At 53.8% G+C, this 20421-nt stretch overlaps 1 protein-coding gene across 2 annotated transcripts in view; it reads right to left on the bottom strand.

Annotated features, from left to right (window-relative positions):
* ZC3H18 (zinc finger CCCH-type containing 18) overlaps nucleotides 1-20421 on the bottom strand; it is a 59367-nt gene that overhangs the window by 32480 nt on the left and 6466 nt on the right. Inside the window, exons 2-4 of one of the 2 annotated variants that reach the window (XM_040443308.1) lie at nucleotides 19213-19772; nucleotides 8229-8313; nucleotides 7476-7547 (exon numbers count right to left, since the gene is read on the bottom strand). In XM_040443308.1, coding sequence (XP_040299242.1) covers nucleotides 7476-7547; nucleotides 8229-8313; nucleotides 19213-19758 — 703 coding nt within the window. In that variant the 5' untranslated portion in view covers nucleotides 19759-19772. The remainder of the gene's footprint in view (nucleotides 1-7475; nucleotides 7548-8228; nucleotides 8314-19212; nucleotides 19773-20421) is intronic. The other variant, XM_040443309.1, reaches the window with a different exon arrangement.

Raw genomic sequence — 20421 nt, 5'->3', positions numbered from 1 at the left:
TTCCTTCCTTCCTTCCTTCCTTCCTTCCTTCCTTCCTTCCTTCCTTCCCTCCCTCCCTCCCTCCCTCCCTTCCTTCTTTTTTGTACTTAAAATATTTCCAAAAGAAAATCAAAAACGTCTCCCATGAGCCTGCTGACAAGAAAGACCTTTTGCTACTGCCACAGGCAGGGGGAGCACGAGGGAGAAAAGCAGCAGCGGGTGGCCCCCCGAGTCTCCGGCAGGTGACAGGAGCCCGTCCTCCTGGACCCTCTGCTCCGGGGTGGGCGGAGACCCTTGCCGGCCACCAGAGGCGAAGAGAAGGCTGCTCCGGGTGGAGGCAGGGGAGGCCGACCCACACCACCGGGACGGGTGCCCACGGAGGGTGGTGTGGGTCGGCACACCCACGCAAGAGGGCGGCAGAAGACGTGTGCTCCCGCTGGCCTTTTTACTCTAAGAGTCTGTCTTCAAGTCGCCTCTGTACCCAACATGGGACTCGAACGCAAGACCCCAAGATCAAGAGTCGCACGTTCCACCGACGGAGCCAACCACTCACTAGCATTTTTAAGAGTGAATTTTTGTGTAGAAAAAAGCCTGGAACGAAGCACCCCGAATTGCCGGATGGTAGAAAGACTTCTATCTTTTACTGTCCTGACTCTGTCAGTATACAACGCTTTCGTAATTTAAAAAAGTATTTTGTAGGGGCGAGCCCCGCAAGAGACTCCGCACGGGTGGCGTGGCACCTGCCTGGGACTCTCTCTCTCCCCTTCTCCCACTTGCGCTCTCTCAAAATAAAGAAATGAACTTAAAAAAAAACCCAGCATTTTGTTTAGGTGAAAATATTCTCTAGAAACTGGAAGAATAAATCTTGTTTTAACCCCCCATGGCCTTCTACTTCTAAAAGAAACTTCACAAACAGAGTTCGTGTGGACTGTGACTCTGGACGAATACACGGGCTGACAATTATGGGAGGACCCTGGCCAGAAAGAAACAAGGAAAGTGGAAGCCGGGTCACGCCGTCAGGACGAGGGCGTGAGTTTCTTCATGATGGTTTACACAGGGCTTTGAAGGCACCGATGACGTTTTAGTTCTTAACTGAAAAGCAAATGTATGAAATCAAAGTAACGTACACACAAAACATATTCAAACACTCTGAAAGTTAGCGCCACCTCCAGGCCTCCAGGGCCTCCTACCAGAGCCAGTCACCAATTGACTGGGGGGAGGATCGACCAACCAATCAATCCACGGTGTAGCCGTCCCCACTTTTTCCTGGTCATTTATACACTTGGTGTTGAGCCTTGCTTTTTTTCCCCCCGAATAACAGATCTACAAAGAAGGAACCTGCGTGTTCAATCCCACCAAACCCACGATCGGCGAAACAGACACAAATCTGCAGAAATCAAAGAAACTAAACCCCGAGACGAGAGGAAACCAAAGCCACGTCTCCCAGGCCAGGGCTCTGCTGGCCACAACCACACCTGACCGAGGAGGAATCCACTTCTCCCGCAGTGTGAAATGTCCGAAGACAGCATCGTGTCTGTGGGCACACGTGTGAGCGTGTATGTGTGGTGGGCCCAGAAACACAAGCAGATTTTTAAATTTCTGACTGTCAGTCTGACCGGTGTCAGTACAAGGCAGTGCTGGTATCATTTCTAGAGGCCGCGCGCACTCACTGTATCTGCAAAGTGTCCTGCCACTTTGTTATTTCTGAGTAAGACAGCGGCCTTAGTCACTGGTCCCATTTCCTGTTAGCCTGAATAACTCAGAATAGAAAATAAACACAGGGATCACAAGGACAGAGAAGTTTAAAGTGTTTCATGGTTTTAAAAAAATGCCACTGAAAGGGGCGCCTGGGTGGCTCGGTCAGTTGAGTGTCCGACTTCAGCTCAGGTCATGATCTCACGGTCCGTGAGTTCGAGCCCCGCGTCGGGCTCTGTGCTGACAGCTCAGAGCCTGGAGCCTGCTTCAGATTCTGTATCTCCCCCTCTCTCTGCCCCTCCCCTGCTCATGCTCTGTCTCTCTCTGTCTCAAAAATAAATAAAAAACATTAAAAAAAAAAACCTCTATTTCAAAAACACTACTATGAGCGTTACTTTTCTTTCTGCAAACCTCTTTTTTATGTTTGTTTATTTTGAGAGAGAGAGAGACAGGGGAAGGGAGGAAGGGATGGAAGAAGGGTGGAGGGAAGGGAGACAGAGGATCCCCAACAGGCTTCATGCCGTCAGCATACAGTCTGACTCGGGGCGCTGACTCCGAGCTGTGAGATCCCAACGGGAGCTGAAATCAAGAGTCGGAAGCCTGACCGACAGAGCCTCTCAGGCGCCCTCCTTTTCAGAGACCGCTTGAATCCTGCCGTTAAACGGAAGGCAGCCTGTCCCCCGTCGGCTTCTGTGTTCACCCTGCCACGCAGTGTCGCTGCCGTTGGAGCAGGCGAAGAAAACGCAGTCTTGGGGGGCGATGCAGCCAGATGAGGGAGGGGACTCAGCAGGCTCTGAAGAACCCCTTGCGCCCTCGACACTACACCGACCTGGTCCGGCGAAGGCTTCTGGCCGCCAGCCGCCGTGCGGGGGTCCGTCACCCTCTCGCCGAGCACTTCCAACTGTTGTACTCGCGCCCACCGGTCTATCTCAACCCGTGAGCGGACCTTCTGCCCAGAAGGGAGTCGGTGACATCGCGCGACGGTCGCTAAACGCCGCGGCTGGAGGTTCGGGCTCTCCCAAACTCTGATCTCCACTCGAGAGCCCGGGAGCCCAAACCTCATCATTAGCGACGGACGCCGTCAGCCGCTGTCTGGGGAGCGGCAGGCTCTGCTCATTTCCGGGCCACCGTGGCCGGTCCCCGCGGGGACGCCGGCTGGCCCAGCCCACGGCGCGAACCTCGCGCGCCCTCCCTGGGGATGACGTCCACGCCTCACTGCGGCAGAGGGGCTCCGTGAGTACTTCCCAGATCGTCTCGCCGAATGTGCGAAAGACCAGCGCTGAGGGCTGCGGGTCTTCCGGGGTGATGGAGACGTTCCCGGACTGGACTGTGTGACAGCCACACAACTTGGTAAATTAAAAAAAAAAAACCACTGAATTGCATGCTTAGAACAGGCAAATTTTCTGGCACGGAAATTAAGGGTTTTTTTTTTGTTTTTTTTTTTTTAAAGACCTGTACTTGAGCGTAAAAGAATTCTCACTGCTCTATCACAGACACCATTAAATGAAATTGCTATTGTCACTCCGAGTGCACGGGGCCAGCACCTGACTGCTAGTAATCTCAGCATCACAAAAGTCGTTTTGACCTGGAAGAGAGTCTGAAGAAATGCTAGGGGTTCACAGGCCGCAGTTTAAGACCTGCTGCTTTAAACATAACGGAGAGGGGTGCCTGGGTGGCTCGGTTGGTTAAGCATTTGACTTTGGCTCAGGTCATGATCTCGCAGTCCGTGGCTTCGAGCCCCGTGTCGGGCTCTGTGCTGACAGCTGCGAGCCTGGAGCCTGCTTCGGATTCGGCGTCTCCCTCTCTCTCTGCCCCTCCCCGGCTCATGCTCTGTCTCACTCTCTCAAGAATAACTAACATTAAAAAAAAAAAAAAATTAAACATAAAGGAGAATGCAGAGATTCCAAAGTGGGCAACAGACACCTCTCCCAGGAGGGGATCCTCTTTGAACGGCCAATAAGCACACGAAGAGATGCTCACGTCACCCGGGACCGTGGGAATGGAAATCAGAAGCACACCCACTGGGATGCTCTCTCTCAAAAAGTCAGAAAACGCCAAGCGTAGGGGAGGAGGACGTGGCTGTCGGGAGCACGACGTGGCGGGGCTGCCCCAAAACACAGCGAGGAGGTGCCTCAAGAAACGGAAACTAAAGCCACCGCACGACCCAGCAGGTCTACCGTACACACCCCCAGAATTTCAAAGCGGGGTCTCGAAGAAACATCCGCACCGTTCCCAGCAGCCGGAAGATGAAAGAACCCGGTCCGCTGTTGGACGAGTAGGTGCACACGCAGCGGAGGACGAACCTTGGGAAGAAAGGAGATTCTGACACACGCTAAAACACAGGGGGGGCCTCGAGGACGCTGCCACGCGAGATAAGACAGTCACATAAAGACAACCATCGCACCGTTCTACTGATATGGGGCACCGGAAGGAGTCACGTTCACAGACAGTAGGAGGGTGGTCGCCAGGGCTGGGGGAGGGAGGAATGGGAGGTTATTGTTTAATGGCTACAGAGTTTCCCTCGTACAAGATGAAGAATTTCAGAGATGATGGTGGCGATGGCCCCGATGTGAATGTACTCAACACCACAGAACCCTACGCTTAAAAAGAGTTACGATGGAGGGGCCCCTGGGGGGCTCTGTCGGCTGAGCGTCCGACTTCGCCTCAGGTCGTGATCTCACGGTTCATGAGTTCGAGCCCCGTATCGGGCTCTGTGCTGACAGCTTGGAGCCTGGGGCCTGCTTCGGATTCTGTGTCTCCCTCTCTCTGCCCCTCCCCCACTCAGGCTCTGTCTCTGTCTTTCTCAAAAAAAAAAAAATTTAAAAAGTTTAAATAGTTACAGGGGCACCTGGGTGGTTCAGTCAGTTGAGCACCCGACTTCACCTCAGGTCATGATCTCATACTCTGTGGGTTCGAGCTCCACATCGGGCTCCGTGCTGACAGCTCACAGCCTGGAGCCCGCTTCAGATTCTGGGCCTCCCCCTCTCTCTGCCCCTCCCCTGCTCATGCTTTGTCTCAAAAATAAATAAATAAATAAAAATAAGAATAAAAATAAGAATAAAAATAAAAATAGTTACAATGGTAAATTTCACGAGATGCATTTTATCAAATTGTGGGGGGGCGGGGGGAGGGGGACAGGGAAGAAAGGGAGAGGGAGAAAGAACAGGAAGGAGCAGAGACCAGGAGGCCTGTCCCACAGAATGGGCTGGGCGCTACTGATAGCTGGCCCAATCAGAAACCCAACGTAGGACACAGTTTCAAGAAAACGTTATTTCCATCACTGTAGGGGGAGCTTCCCATCTCGATGACTTAACATAAATACACCAGAGGTAAAAACATATCGTAAACAAAGTACTGGTGCTTAAAGACGTTTCAACCTATGTTCCTGTGTTTTCTTGCCAATGGTCACAAATATCAATGTACCCATTTGGGCAACGAATGATTAATCCGGGGGTATCTTTTAATAGAACTATAACTAACAAACTTTCTCAGGAAGAAACCTCAAATTAAGATATAACTTACATGCCGTGTAATGTCCCAATCTAAAGCGAACAATTTCGCGGGTTTCAGCACATACGCGCAAGGTTGTCCAACCATCATCCTAGAAGGAAACCCTGCACTCATTAGCCATCACCCCCACTGCCCGTAGCCACTCCCCCTCCCTCCAGGCTCCTCAGTTTAGACAACGGCTAATCCAGTTCCTGCCTCTGTGGATTATCCTGGACAGTTTGCACACGAGAAGGCCTTTTGTGTCTGGCATCTTTCGCTCGGCATGACGTCCTCACAGTTCATCCGTGCTGTGGTCCCAGTACTCCACTCTTCTTGTGGCCGAGTAATGTTCCACCGTACAGACGGACCACGCTGTCTGACCATTTATGAGCTGACAGACACGGGCGCTGTGTGCACTCATGGGCTGTTTCGAACACTGCTATTACGACCATTTGTGCACAAGTTTTTGGGTGGACGTAAGTTTTCATCTCTCTCGGGTGGAGATCTAGAAGCAGAATCGATGGGGTCACGTATGGTCCTACACGCTCGTGTCCTCAGGAGCCGCCAGACTGTCTTCCAGCAGCTGCACCAGGTCACGTCCCCACCAGCAGGGTGTGAAGGTCCCCTTTCTCCCCATCTTCGTCAAACGCGACAAACTCTGTTTTATTTCTAAAGTGACTTCTCCTGCTCCTGAAGGGAACTTACACGATTTGTCTCAATGGAACACCAAGCTTATAAAATTGCAGGTAAGCAAAAACATTTTCACCCAAAAACTTGCTCAAAAAAAAAAAAAAAAAAAAAAGCGAGAGATGTGTTTCGGCACGCCCAAAGAATCAACTGTTTCTTCCTATGCTGTATCCCACTACTCCGCAGAGTCACTCAACAATCCAGGGGGAAAGGTAAATGTATACTCAAAAACCGAGGCTGAGACAAGTTACTGACTCTGCCCAGCCAAGTTGCCGAGAAGGCCGGGTGCCACTGGCCTCAGATTTCTCTGCAGAGAGCCCTGCCACTGGCCTTGGGCTCTGAAACCCAAGCTGAGCATTCTGGAGGGACCTCCCTCCCACTGACATGTGGCCCTGGAGTCATCTGGGGAGACAGTGCCCTATGCGTGCCACGAGGTACCTCCGAGGATGCTCATCCGCGGTCCCAACACGGGACCAACTCCGTCGGTCTGTGTGCTTCCGTCGCTAAACTCCGGAAACGACCTTAGGGCTGTCACCCCCGGGAGCACCTGGACCGGAGCCTCCGCGGTGCGGACGGACGGTGCTACCTCCTGTCGTGGAAGCCCGCGGCTAGTCCCGACGGGCCGGCCAGGCTTCTGAACAATTCCACAGCGGTGCCAACCGGAAATGACTGCGTTCGCATCTACGTACGTGTGTAAGTGCATCTCCCCGTGAGGAGTTTCGGCGGGCTGACACCATTTACTCCCACATAATTATGGAAAAGAGGTCTTCTGCTCAAAATTTTCTGAAATATTGATGATATTTCAAATACTGAAGCTTGTAAAGAACTGTTAAGAATTTACTTTCTAAAACATACCACACACTCATCTGTGTCCTTAGGGTGACTATGCTGTCCACGAGACAACCGCCAGCCACTCTCCTGAGGACAGAGCACGTGCTGTGCAAAGGACCCATCGCGGGCATGTCTAACTCACGAGTCCAAGTATCTCCACTTGGCAGAAACAACACGCACGTGGGGCGCCTGGGGGGCTCAGTCGGTTAAACGTCTGACTCGACTTCGGCTCAGGTCATAATCTCGCGGTTGGTGAGTCTGAGCCCTGAGTGCCGCGCTGGGCTCCGTGCTGACAGTTCAGAGCCTGCTTGGGCTTCTCTCTCTCCCCCTCGCTCTGCCCCTCCCCGACCTGCTCTCTCTCTCTCTCTCTCTCTCTCTCTCTCTCTCAAAATCAAGAAACTTAAAACAAAACAAAACAAAACTGTGCAGGTAAACGGCGCAGGCTAGGAGCCCACACCCTGAGGAGTGAGCTGACCCAGGCCCCAAGCACCCTCTGCGTCACGTCACTGAGGTCTAGGCAGAGGGTCCTCCGAGGACCAGTCAAGTGCAGAGCCTGTCCTCTCGGCAAGATGGGACTCCACCGTGCCCCTCCTGTCCCACCCCCCACCACTGCCCCCCGCGGTCCGCAAAGGTCCCGGGAGCCTCATTGAGCGCCACTAAGAACTGGGATCCGCAAGCGCTCTCTGCCCCTCAGAGCCTCCCCCTTCCTTCTTCTGGCTTGACATCAGTATTCTGGATCCAGGAGAAGGAAGCCTGGCCTCTGGAGCAGAGAGGGAAAAGCGTATACTCTGTACCTTTAACCTGGCCTCTGAGTGGTATGGGATGTGATATTGGTGGGAGAGGAGTGGACAGTGCTGTCCCAACATCTGGAAAAGAAGTACAGGAAGCTCTTGTGAAATTCGGAGCAGACGCGCGGGCCGGGCCAGGGAGCGGGGCGCCCAGGGCCAGCGAGGCTGAGACAAAGACAGACGCCTTCCCACCTGTCCAAGGAGAAGGCGGAGTGACCAGGAATAGGCCCCAACTACCGCCGCGTGGCCGCAAGACCCTTACGGACTGGGGTTCTCGCCGCCGTTCCAGGTCACCCGTGGCGTTAGTGTGCGACCTGTCACAGCCACGTGGCTGGCACCACTCACCTTCCAGGAGGGAGCGACCTTGCTGCACTCAGAGGCTATCTCTTTGCTATTTGGACATCCATTCCAAATGAAGGATGTACTTGGATACGTTTACAAACAAGCAGCAACTGTCCGTACAGAGGTAAGGCCCCTGGTGCCCGGGGCGTCTGCCTTAGGACAAGGACTACTCATAAACAGGGTGGTCACAGCTCTGCTGTCACGGAGGGCCTGGAGCCACAAAGTGGAAACGGCCACGCTGGCCCCTCCAAGTCAGTCAAAGGAGGCAAGGACCAGCAAAGGACGGTGCCACCCTGCCACGGTCACGGTCTGGCCCCAAGAACAGCCCTGCACAGGCTCCCGGGCACTGGGCGGGGCTGAGCCACCACCACAGTCCCAGGAAAAGCCAAGACCACACAAGGCCCCACAGACAATTACCTTTCATGAAGAATCGGCAGGTGGGACGCGGCCTCACCTTCCTGTCACTGGGGTCCTTTACTTCGCCCTCCTCCAGATCATCATCCTGAAACAGAGGACAACGGGACTTAAAAGGCAATCACCTTAACGAGAAAGGGGAGGTGGAGGGCGTCCACCAACAGGCACGGCTTCCCCAGACTAGAAAGGGTATTTTCACGAGACTGGTGTCTCGGCCACCTGGCAATTCAGGTCAGTTTTCCAAACCTCGATGGGGATACGCCAGAGCTCGTCTACAAGGTCGAGGCGTGACACAAAACACCAAGTAAAAACGCTCCGTGAAGTACGTAATGCTCAGTACAAAGCAGGCTTCTCTGTTTTCCCTCCGGCAGCAATGCTGGGCAGAAAACGGTGACACTTCACACTTTTAGAACTTTGTGCATTTAAACGGTATCTATAAGCCAAAATATTTTGTTCTTAAAACTCAAAACCAACGTCCTCTAGTTTAAGAGTCTAGGGGTGGGGAGGAGGGAGGTCAGGCTCAGACCCAGAACCTTGCCTTCTAAGGCCAGAGCTCCTAACCTTGGCTGCCAAGCTTTGGTGTAATGTGGGAGCTTTACAAACACCAAAGCCTGGGTGGGTTTCACCCCCAGGAATTCCAAAGAACAGCCATGACCCGGACTACTGCTCTGAGCCCTGTCCAGCCTCCACTATCCCAGGGCCTCGGTCACCACAGACCTGCAGACACTCCCCTGTGCCCCTCAGTTGAGACGCCATCCCCAGGGGTCACCCCCAGCCCCAAAGCGGGTTATGCAGGTGCCCTGCTGACATCTTTGCTGGGAGGTCCAGGACGGAGCTCCTCACCGCCCCCCTGTCCTGGCCTGTCCTGGCCTGTCCTGGCCCGTCCTACCTGTCCTGGCCCAACCTAGCCAATCCTAGCCTGTCTTGGCCTGTCCTGGCCCGTCCTAGCCTGTCCTACCTGTCCTGGCCTGTCCTAGCCCACCCTACCCTGTCCTGGCCCATCCTACCCTGTCCTGGCCCATCCCAGCCAGTCTTAACCTGTCCTGGCCCGACCTAGCCAGTTCTACCCTGTCCTGGCCCATCCTAGCCCTTCCTACCCTGTCCAGGATGCTCTAGGACAGTCAACCCAAGGGGTCACACAGGGCAGGGCATGGGGATCACCAAAGCGTCTCCCCCCTCATCCAAAGTGCCGCCTGGTCTGGAAGCCACTTCCCCACTGGTGCCCCACTCCCTCCCAACTCCCCACGGGCCCTCCTGGCAGTGACCTTTCAGAAGCCAGCCCGCATTCTCCACCGACACTAACACGGACTCACCTCATTTTCAGACGGTGGATGAGTCTCCTGCCTCAGGACCTCCCCACCCCGGCTCCTTTCACCACAGGTCCTCACAGCATGGGTCACGGCCGCCACGGTCCCGCCTGACTGAACAGGGGTTCAGACCAGGCAGGACTGTGACACCGGTCCAAGCACAGTGTTGGGCTTATAGCAAATGGTCAGCAAACATTTGTTGAATGAAAAATACTAAGGTCAAACCCTGGATTTAGGGTGGCTTATCTTTAAAGCATAAATATTTGTATAACTTCTGCCTGAAAAATATTTACTTATTAAAAAAGCATTTTATGGGGCACCTGGGTGGCTCAGTCGGTTATGCATCTGACCGTTGATGTTGGCTCGGGCTGCGATCTCACGGTCGTGGGATCAAGCCCTGCGTTGGGCTCTGTGCTGACAGTGCCGAGCCTGCTTGGGATTCTCTCTCTCTGCCCCTCCCCCACTCGCTCAAAACAAATAAACGTTAAAAACAATAAAAATAAAAAAGCATTTTATAGGGGCGCCTGGGTGGCGCAGTCGGTTAAGTGTCCGACTTCAGCCAGGTCACGATCTCGCGGTCCGGGAGTTCGAGCCCCGCGTCAGGCTCTGGGCTGATGGCTCGGAGCCTGGAGCCTGTTTCCGATTCTGTGTCTCCCTCTCTCTCTGCCCCTCCCCCGTTCATGCTCTGTCTCTCTCTGTCCCAAAAATAAATAAAAAACGTTGAAAAAAAAAATTTAAAAAAAAAAAAAAAAAAAAAGCATTTTATAGTGAAAAGAACAAATGCCTGAAAGTTATATCCCTTAAGAGCCAACAGAATAATTTCTTTCTTTTAAAAGATTAAATAATTGGGGCGCCTGGGTGGCGCAGTTGGTTAAGCGGCCGACTTCGGCTCAGGTCATGATCTCTCGGTCCGTGAGTTTGAGACCCGCGTCGGGCTCTGGGCTGACAGCTCGGAGCCTGGAGCCTGCTTCGGATTCTGTGTCTCCCTCTCTCTGCCCCTCTGCCCCTCCCCTGCTCATGACCTGTCTTTCTCCGTCTCTCTCTCTCTCTCTCTCAAAAATAAATGTTTAAAAATTAGATAAATAAAAGATTAAATAATTTATTCAAGAATTTTTTTTAGACCTCCAGAACATATTCACATTCTAAGTGGAAGTCCACACCCTTAAAGCACCACCTCCCCACGTCCAACCTCAGGAGAATTTCCTAGGTCTCAGAGATGTGTTTGCTTCCTGCGGCATGATGGGACACCTCTCTCCTCTGGTCCTTTAGAATCTTTTTTTTTTTTTTTTTTTTAAGATGATTCCCCATTTATTTTTGAGGAGGCGGGGCAGAGAAGGGGAGAAAGAAAGGGTATCCCAAGCGGGCTCCACACGGTCAGCACGGAGCCCAACGCAGGGCTTGATCCCACGAAGCACGAACCTCGAGATCACCACCTGAGTGGAAATCAAGTCAGATGCTCAAGGACTGAGGCCCCTGGTGCCCCGGGCACCTTCTCTTTACAACTGCTCTCACCCCGATGGCTGCTAGACTAACACTTCAGGTGCTATTTGCTCAAATCGAGGGCAGATTCTTTTTTCTCATTAGGATAACAAAACTCTTCTGAAACGTTACACCCCATTCAAGTCCTCCTGCTTTACTTGGAAATCAAGGCCCAGGGGTTGAGCTGAGGAGCCCGGGAGGTGGCCCTGCATGGGTCAGGGCTCCCAGTAAGCGCACTGGATCAGATTTAAAGAGGTATTTCTGCAAAGCTGCTACTTTCAATACTTGCCAGAGCAGGGAGGAGACCAGCCCGCCCGTCTTAAGACTGGCGAGCGGTCACGTGAGCTGTGTTCCGTGCGGCTGCCAAGAAGGCTCAGGGCTAAGAACGCTCGAACCACACGTAAGGCGCACACGACGCAACGTCGACCCAAAGAACACAAGACAGCATCTACCTACTGGCTGCCGCCGTCTAGTCCCCACACCCACTGGGAAGGAGACAGAGGGCTTCCCTGTCATGTGCCGGACGTATGGTCTCTTCCCTAATTATAAAACAAGAACGATGAAGAGACCACTCAGCGATATAATACCATGCATTTTTTTCTTTTTTAAGTTTACTTATTTTGAGAGAGAAAGAGTGGGCGAGGGGCAGAGAGAGAGAGAGAGAAAGAGAGAAAATATCCCAAGCAGGCTCCAAGCTGTCAGCACAGAGCCTGACGTAGAGCCCGAACTCACAAACTGTGAGATCATGACCTGAGCTGAAATCAAGAGCCAGACGCTCAACCAACGGAGCCACCCAGGCACCCCAACAGCTGAAATTTCAACTAACCATTCGTTTATTCAGTACGATGGCTTTTCAAGTGATGGTTAATTAAAATGACTTCAACTGTGCAGCCTCATGCAAACACAGGTCAAGAACGACGTCTCTACAGCCAAATCCACACCACTCAGTCGTCTGCCGCTGTCACATCACGTGTGTCTTTCAGACCTCCTGGTCGCAGGGCCACAAGCTGACACAGCGGAGAGCAGAGGACAAGGAGAGGCCGTAGGGGTCTGCGGTGCACCTGCTGGGTGCACACCTGGGACACCACCCGTGAGGCTCTCGGCGACCTGCTGGGTGCACACCTGGGACACCTGCTGTGTGCACACCTGGGACACCACCCGTGAGGCTCTCAGCGACCCCCACCCAGGACAGACTAACAGCCCCACGTGGAACTCAGGGGGTGGGAAAGGTTCTCTGGAGTTTTCAGAACTGAGGGACACCAGGCTGCTCGTGTTTCCTTACCAGTGCCCACTCAGGGAAACACACACACAGGGCACACTGCACTTTACCGGTGTTACAAAATAGGACTGCGGGGGGGAGACTGGACTTGAATCCTGGCAGTGTGACCACGGACACAGGCCCCACTCGAGCCGGACTGTCTGTCCTCCAGCAGAACAGGCTGCTCCGTGCCAGGTGCTGCGCTCACGGTGCTCCGTGTGGTGCCTCACAGAAAACCTGAGCAGTGAGCGCTCAACGAGTGGTCATGATTTTAGCGGAAAACTACCTCGGAGGCGATATGCCAAATATGACCACGTACGGGCCGCCTGGGGGGCTCAGGTGGGTAAGTACGCGACTTCGGCGCAGGTCATGATCTCTGGTTCATGAGCCCGAGCCCCACGTCGGGCTCTGTGCTGACAGCTGGGAGCCCGGAGCCTGCTTTGGATTCTCTGTCTCCTTCTCTCTCTGCCCCTCCCCCGCTTATACTCTGTCTCTCTCTCAAAAATAAACATTAAAAAAATTTAAAGAAAAGACTTTCATCTAAGAAAAAGAATAAACATCAAAAAACCCCTGACCGTGTCGACAACGGTAGCATAGTTTGACATCTCTGTGCAGGTCTTTATCTTGCTTTAATAAAAACAAAACAGAACAACAAACCAATGCCTGCATATTACCTACACAAGAAGCCACTTCCGCCACAGCGACCCCAGCACTAAGGCAGGTGAGTGGGCACCACGTGACGGCACCATGGCGGGGGGGGGGGGGGGCACGGACACCGTGCCAGAGGTGCTGCATCTGTAAAATGGGGGTGACAATCCTGGTCTATGACCCCTTACCCAACACCCCTGGGGCCAGATGTGGTCTAGGAATTCAGAAGCATTTTGGTTTTAGAAGGCAATATAGCAGGGGTCAGAACAGCACCCCGGAACGGATGCGGTCATCCTTCTGTTGGGGGGGGGGGGGTGCACGACCAGCCACACGAGGAGTAAACACAGGATCATAAACAGCCTCGCATCGTGTCGGGCAAGGTCTGCCACCAGATGAGCGAGGAAACCTGTCCACTCTCAGAGCTCCCGGACTCCCCGGCTCAGGGTAAGGACTGTGGCCCGCACTCTCTATGTGCCTGATCTGGTGTGGACTCTCCTCAAATGCGGGGCAGGCAGCTGCTTCCTGGGCTTCTGCGAGGCCACGCAGCAGAGGAGAGCGGGGCCCCTGCAGAGTGAAAACCCTGAGCCACCAGAGGGAGACCTTTCGTAGGAGATACTATGTACCTAGATATAAAAGGAACAGGTAGATTTAAATGGGAGAAAATATAAAATACCACCTGCCAAGAAAACATTTCAAAGGATTTTTGTACGTGTGGGGGCCCGAGAGGAGCGCCGTGGACTGTCCACTGGGGACGGGATGTGGTTGCCAGTGTGACAGCGATCGACAAAAGCAGGTTTGGAACAAAACACATAGCCCACCCTTTTCCACATGGATGACACCAAAGTCTATTAAGCAAATGGCAGGTAAGATACAAACCCAGAACCAAATACATGAGCAGAAGGAAGGACGGACACACCCAAGAGGGGAGGACCCAAGAGGACCCAAGAGGAAAGGCAAATCGAAGACCCACAAATCTGAGTGCTCCTCGAACCCTGATGGAAGAAATGGTCACGGCCAGACTCGGCAGGTGCAAGAGGAAGGAACCTCACACAGAGGGGTCCATTTCTGCGGGCCCCACCCACTCTTTTGAGAGACGCCCAGGCAGAGACAGAGCCACAGGTAGGGCCGGGGTTAAGTGTGGCTTCCGGAGCAAGTAAGAGACTGCTGATTCAATATGAAATAAGGCTCCCCAGGGACTGGCCATCGGGGACCCTCAGCCTCCACTCCACAAACAAGCCAGGGTGCCCGTATGCAAAATCCCACCCCTACCACAGGAGCAAAGCAGCATTTCCAGAAACATATCTGCATCTGAAAGGTATTTTGGGAGCACACCAAACACATATAAAGGTAATTCCAGATCTTGGGCACAAATTGTGTGGTTCAGGCAAAAGAAGTTTAAGGGCTTACTCCTCCGCATATCAAGTCACGAGTCCCAGTGACTGGACATCTAAGAGAGGAGAAAAGGCAGGACAAGGCATCACGAAGACGAGAAAAGCACTTGGCTTGTAGACTCTACACTCAGCTGTTCTGGCAATTCAAGGCCAGGAGGGCTGCAGGGAGGAGGTGGCAGGTGTGCGGGAGGGGCCTCTGGACAGGGAGCCTGCCGGGTACGGGGACCCTTAGGGGTGACGGCGAATGCAGATTCTCGAGGTAGAAGCCAAACCACGCATCTCCTGCTCACAAAACATCCAGGTGGTTCACTTGTGACATGAGAGGGCTTGTAAGCAGTGGGGAAAAACACCCCTCTGGGATGGACGCTTTCCGTGAGGCCAGAGGCGACTTTGCAAGGGTTGACTAAAGGGGACCAAGCCAAAGGACCAGCGAAGGCAGGCTGTTTCCAGACCCAAGCGCGTACCTCTGGTTCCCCCTCCATCAGAGACCCGGGCCTGGGAGAGGGAGGGGATATGGCACAGGAACGCCAGCGCGGCATCTTGGTGGGGACAACGCTGCAGCGGGGAGCCAGCGGGGAGTGACGGAGGGCTGGGACCAGGACAAGACCAGGAGAAGGAGGCCAGGAGCAGCTGCTCCCAGACAGGCCGACGCTCGTCCACACCGGGTCCTACCAACTGGGCTCAGGCAGGGCTGGTCACCGACACCCAGTACAGGAGCCGCCCCGTGCCAACGGCTCTCCGGGGCAGACCTTCCTTCTGCCCGCTGCCACTATACATTTCAATGACACGTACCCCAAAGTAACGGGGGTTTCACCTCTCCGCTCAGAAGGCAGTTAGGGGCTGCCCACAACAGGCCAGTTCTGGCGAGACACAGACGAGCCGGCCAGCCAGCTTCTGGACTCAGGGGACGTATATTTCCGGAGGCGGGGGAGGGGGAATGACCCCGTAAATTCAGACTGTGCAAATACAACGACGTCCTCAGCCAGGGATAACGGTCGGGGGAGGAGGCAGAGCCCACGGAGAGGAAGCGACACTTAAGCTGCCAGTTACAGGGCGGTGCGCAGCCGGACACGGACAAGGGCAGGAACCCAGCAGAGGCGCTCAAAGAGGCCACGTGTGCTCCTGTCACCATTCACTGGGCCTGCCCTCCGCTTGCGGAGGTCTGTCTCCAAGCGGGGCACGAGTCCTGCTCTGCCCCGTCACGTCCCTGCGGCGTGGTGACCCAGAGGCACCGTCCGTGGTGTGGGAAGGAGACGGCTTCCGCGTGGCGGAACAAAGCCATCGCCCGGTCTCCTCAGCGCGCTGTTTCCACCTAGGCTGGGGCCCCTCGCGGGAGGGTGTGCGGAGGGCAAGCCAGCCAGCCGGCCAACCTCAGGATCTCCAGGGGCAAGAAAGCCAAATTGGGCTTCTATTCCACGTGCTTTTTCTAGGGCAACCAGCCAACCTCCAGACGACGGGCATTTTCCAGGGCTGCCTCGGTTCAACCCAAGGTCCCGCACCACCACATCTAAGGGCAGCCGGCAAGCCCACTGGTGCGATGACACCACGGCCGTCCGGGACCCGCAGGGAGACACTTGGCCCATACGATCATGGAAAGGTAGGAAAGGAGCTGAACTTCCCCCTAAGACTCGTTCAACAGTTGAAGCAGGAAGAACTCGCAACTGGCCCTCTCGGAGTGGGGAATGGGCCGCCAAGGACCCCTGGGCCACGCCTGGTAATCAGCCCCTCCCTCATCATCTTCTCAGGACAGAACAAAGATGGGGCTTTTCGCTCTGCAACACTGACAACCACACCCACAGGCGCCTCGGCCAAGAACTTCATCTTCTGCCTAAAATTTCACCCAAATGGATTAACTCGGGTTTCAAGACCTCTCTTCCCTTGGACAGGCCTGTTGCAGAGGTACGTTTTCCAAAACCGGAAAGGCAGCATGGCTGGGAAACCCAAGGACGCCTGCATAATCATACCCTGACAATACCCTTTAAGCAAAGCAAAGGTTATTAGCAGAGCTGGAAGAAAAGAGCTAAAATTCGGAGCTTGTAACCACATACATCGCGTCCCCACCAAGTTCTGTTCTTACGAGCCTAAGTTAGATAGATAAGCAATGTTTAAAACCAGGCACAACCACGGCCTACCAGCACAGGTGAAGACGGAATGGGCACCTAAGGAGGTGTGGTGCTTACCGAGGACTACGGTTAGGTATTTAAACAGCAACCTTTTCCCTCCTCCAACCCAGAACATTTCTGACAGATTCCATACACCTTCCACTGTAATGACTCCCAGACAAGCAGCGTCGCCTCCCCTGGGGTAGGGGGGGGGGGGCCCGCCCGCTTATTTCAATGTGCTCTGTCCCTCTCTCGACTCCTTTGAGTAAAAGCATTACTCGGTAGGACTTCAGGCTCTTTCTCCCCAAAACTCAACTTTTTAAAGATCATGATTACAAAAGACACAAGAACATGCTGCGGGAAAAAGAAAGTCTCTTCAACAAATGGTGATGGGAAAACTGGACAGTGACATGCAAAGGGAAACAGGGCCACTTTCTTACACCTCAGACCAAACACACTCAAAACAGATGAAAGACCTAAATGTGAGACCTGAACCCATAGAAACCCTAGAAGAGAGCACAGGCAGCAATTTCTGTGACATTGGCCATAGGAACATTTTTCTAGATGTGTCTTCTAAGGGAAACAAAAGCAAAAATAAACTATTGGGATGACATCAAAATAAAAAGCTTCTGCACACCAAAGAGAACAATCAACAAAACTAAAAGGCACCCTACGCAATGGGAAAAGACATTTGCAAATGACCTATTGGATAAAGGGCTGGTATCCAAAATCTATAAAGAACTTAAAGGGATGTCTGTCCTAGTAGGAAGAGGGTGTGTGACTCTTGATCTCAGGGCCGTGAGCTCAAGCCCCACATGGGGTGTGCAGATTACTTAAATAAATAAAATTTATGGGGCGCCTGGGTGGCTCAGTCGGTTGAGCACCCACCTCTTGGTTTTGGCTCAGGTCGTGATCTCACGGTCACAGAGAAGGGCTCCGCACCAGGCATGGTGCCCGCCTGGGATTCTCCCTTGCTGGCACGCGCACACTTTCTCTCTCTCTCTCAAAACACAAATAAAGCAAAACAACTTAAAAAGCTCAACACCAAGAAAATAATCCATTGAAGAAATGGGCAGAAGACACGAACAGACACTTCTCCAAAGAAGACATCCAGGTGGCTCACAGACACATGAAAAGATGCTCAACATCACTCACGTCAAGGAAATACAAATCAAAACCATACTGAGATACCACCTCACACCTGTCAGGATGGCTAATATCAACAACACAAGAAACAACAGGTGTGGGCGAGGATGTGGAGAAATGGGAACCCTCTTGCTCAGATGGTGGGAACGTAAACTGGTGCAGCCGCTCTGGAGAACAGCGTGGAGTTTCCTCAAACAGTCAAAAACAGGTCTAACTAGGGGCGCCCAGGTGGCTCAGTCGGTTGAGCGTCCGACTTCGGCTCAGGTCATGATCTCGCGGTCCGTGAATTCGAGCCCGGCGTCAGGCTCTGTGCTGACCGCTCAGAGCCTGGAGCCTGCCTTGGATTCTGTGTCTCCCTCTCTCTCTGACCCTCCCCCATTCATGCTCTGTCTCTCTCTGTCTCAAAAATAAACATCAAAAAAAAAAAAAAAAAAACCAAACAGATCTAACTACCCTACAGCCCAGTAATCCCACTAGTAAGTACCTACCCTCAAAATACAAAAACACTCATTCAAAGGGGTACGCGCACCCCATGTTTATTGCGGCATATTTACGATAAACTGTGTAGGCAGCTCTAGTGCCCATCGACTGATGAATGGATAAAGGAGACGGGGTGTAATACACGATGGAATACCATTCAGCCATCAAAGAGTGAAACCTTGCCATTTGCAACAATGTGGGTGGAACTAGAGTGTATTATGCTGAGTGAGATAAGTCAGAGAAAGACAAATACCATATGATCTCGCTCGTATGTGGAATTTAAGAAACAAAACAAAAGAGCAAAGGGACGGGGACGCTGACGGTTCCCGGGGGGAGGGGGGCTGGAGATGGGGGAAACGGGCGATGGGCATCAAGGAGGCGCATGGCGTGCTGAGCACCGGATGATGTAGGGAAATGCTGGATGACTGTACCGAACACTGAAACGAACACCACGCTGCACGTTCACCAACTGGAACTTAAAGAAAAAACTCAGAGACATAGATCACGATTAAAGTCCTTTCAGCAGGATTATGAATCATGAAAACCCAGCCTATCCGTGTCTGAGATAGTATGTCAGCAATACCTTCTCCATAACCTGAAAGTCAAATTATTTAAATAAATTGTAACCAAGTGTGATGGCTTGATCAAAAGCTGGCATGTTCGGATGCACCTGTTATCCATTCCTAAGGGCCCCTTCAGGGACACTTCCGGCCGGGACCCTCAGAGGATGGGCTGGGGGGCAAAGATAAAAAGGCCTGAAAGAACAGACAAAACTGGAAGGAAGCTTCTGGAGCCCACCAGTCTCAAGAACCTAACAGGAACTGAAAATCCACAATGGTTTTAGTTGAATGTGAACTCAAATATTATTTGAAGATAGCAGAGAAAGAAACGATGTCTTGTCACCCAAACCTAGAACTCAAGGAAAATATCGGGGTCGGGCATCTGTCTGCCCTCCCACCAAAGCAGCAGACGGTGGCGGGGGGGGGGGGCGTCCACAGGACTTGTGCCAGCTGCTGACCAGCAGGCCCAAGCTCTCTGGGCCTAGCCCGGTCCTCTTCGGGTCTGGCACTCCCGGGTTACCACGGTGACGGCTCCCAGAGCGGTCATGACTTCCCCGCACCCTGCCTCCTCCCTCCGCCTGCCAGCCCCGCCAGCCCCGCCAGCCCCGCCACTCACATCCAGCTCCCCGTCGTCCAGCTCCCCGTCATCATCCTCCTTGCTCTTCTCCTTGGCGGGCTCCAGGGGCTCCTTGTCTTCCAGGCCGTGAGCACCCGCGGCCCCCTCATCCCCAGGAGCCCCGTCCCCCTTCTCCTCGTCATCCTCGGCGCCAGCCTTCTCGGCCTCGTCCTCCTGCCCGGCAGGGGCCGGCTCCTCGGGGACCTCCTCATCGTAGTCTAACTCATGCTCGTCCAGGTCCCTGGTGACCGACGAGGCCTCGTCCCTCAGGTCGCTCGCGCGCTCTTCCTCCCCGCGAGGGGGGCTCGCGGGGCCTCTGCTTGGGTCCTGGTCCTCCTCGTCAGAGTGACTCTCCTCCTCCTCCTGGCTCAGTCCCGGGGCGGCGTGGTCTTCATCCTCCAGATCGGAAGCCCTCCCCCCAGCTCCGCCGAAGTCCTGATCAGACCCGCTCTCCCTCAGAATGTCATCGTCCGAGAGCCTCTGCTGTTCCTCCTCTTCGTCCTCTGGAGAGCGAGGGTCCCGTTCAGGGCTCTCGGCCACATCCATCGGTACCCACAATTCTGCAAAAGAAAAAGATCGCAGGTGCACAGCACTTAGCAAAACGGAAAGCAAACCTGCCCTGGTTCTCCCGGGCCCACGCTCGGTCCTGACCGGCAGGAGGGCCCGGGACCCGCACTTGGCCCGGCACTTGGCTCCTCCAGACCCCAGGCCCCCGTTCACAGACCACTGCTGCTGCCTGCGCCGGCAGGGAGGCTGGGAGGCCAGCACCACCCACGGGGTCTCCACCAGGCTGCATGTACTAAGCTGGGGGGTGAGCGCCTCACATCTGCGGCAATCTGGCAGAGACCTGGTGTTCTTGTCACAAGTGCAACCCAGTAAACAAAGTAGTAAGATAGCTGTTGCAAGGGACAGCTTTTTCAATTCTTAGAGTAAGAACTGAAATTCAAGAAAAGTTGCACGACTGAACGAGACAGCAGAACCGAAGGCACCCCTCAAGGGTCTGAAGCAGAAACCTCGGCCGGCCTTGGGAGTCCCCAGGTCATGGGCTAGCTCCTGTTCCCGAACGTGCTTCTGTAAGCATGGCCCTGACTGTCCCAAAGGATCACTCAGGACAAGCTTTAAAAATGCAGACCTGGGGGCGCCTGGGTGGCGCAGTCGGTTAAGCGTCCGACTTCAGCCAGGTCACGATCTCGCGGTCCGTGAGTTCGA

The sequence above is a fragment of the Herpailurus yagouaroundi genome, unplaced genomic scaffold, assembly GCF_014898765.1.
Source record: "Herpailurus yagouaroundi ecotype Mexico unplaced genomic scaffold, PumYag 190, whole genome shotgun sequence".
Lineage (NCBI taxonomy): Eukaryota > Metazoa > Chordata > Mammalia > Carnivora > Felidae > Herpailurus > Herpailurus yagouaroundi.
The sequence above is the reverse complement of the archived record's forward strand: the minus strand, read 5'-3'. Positions and strand labels throughout refer to the sequence as shown.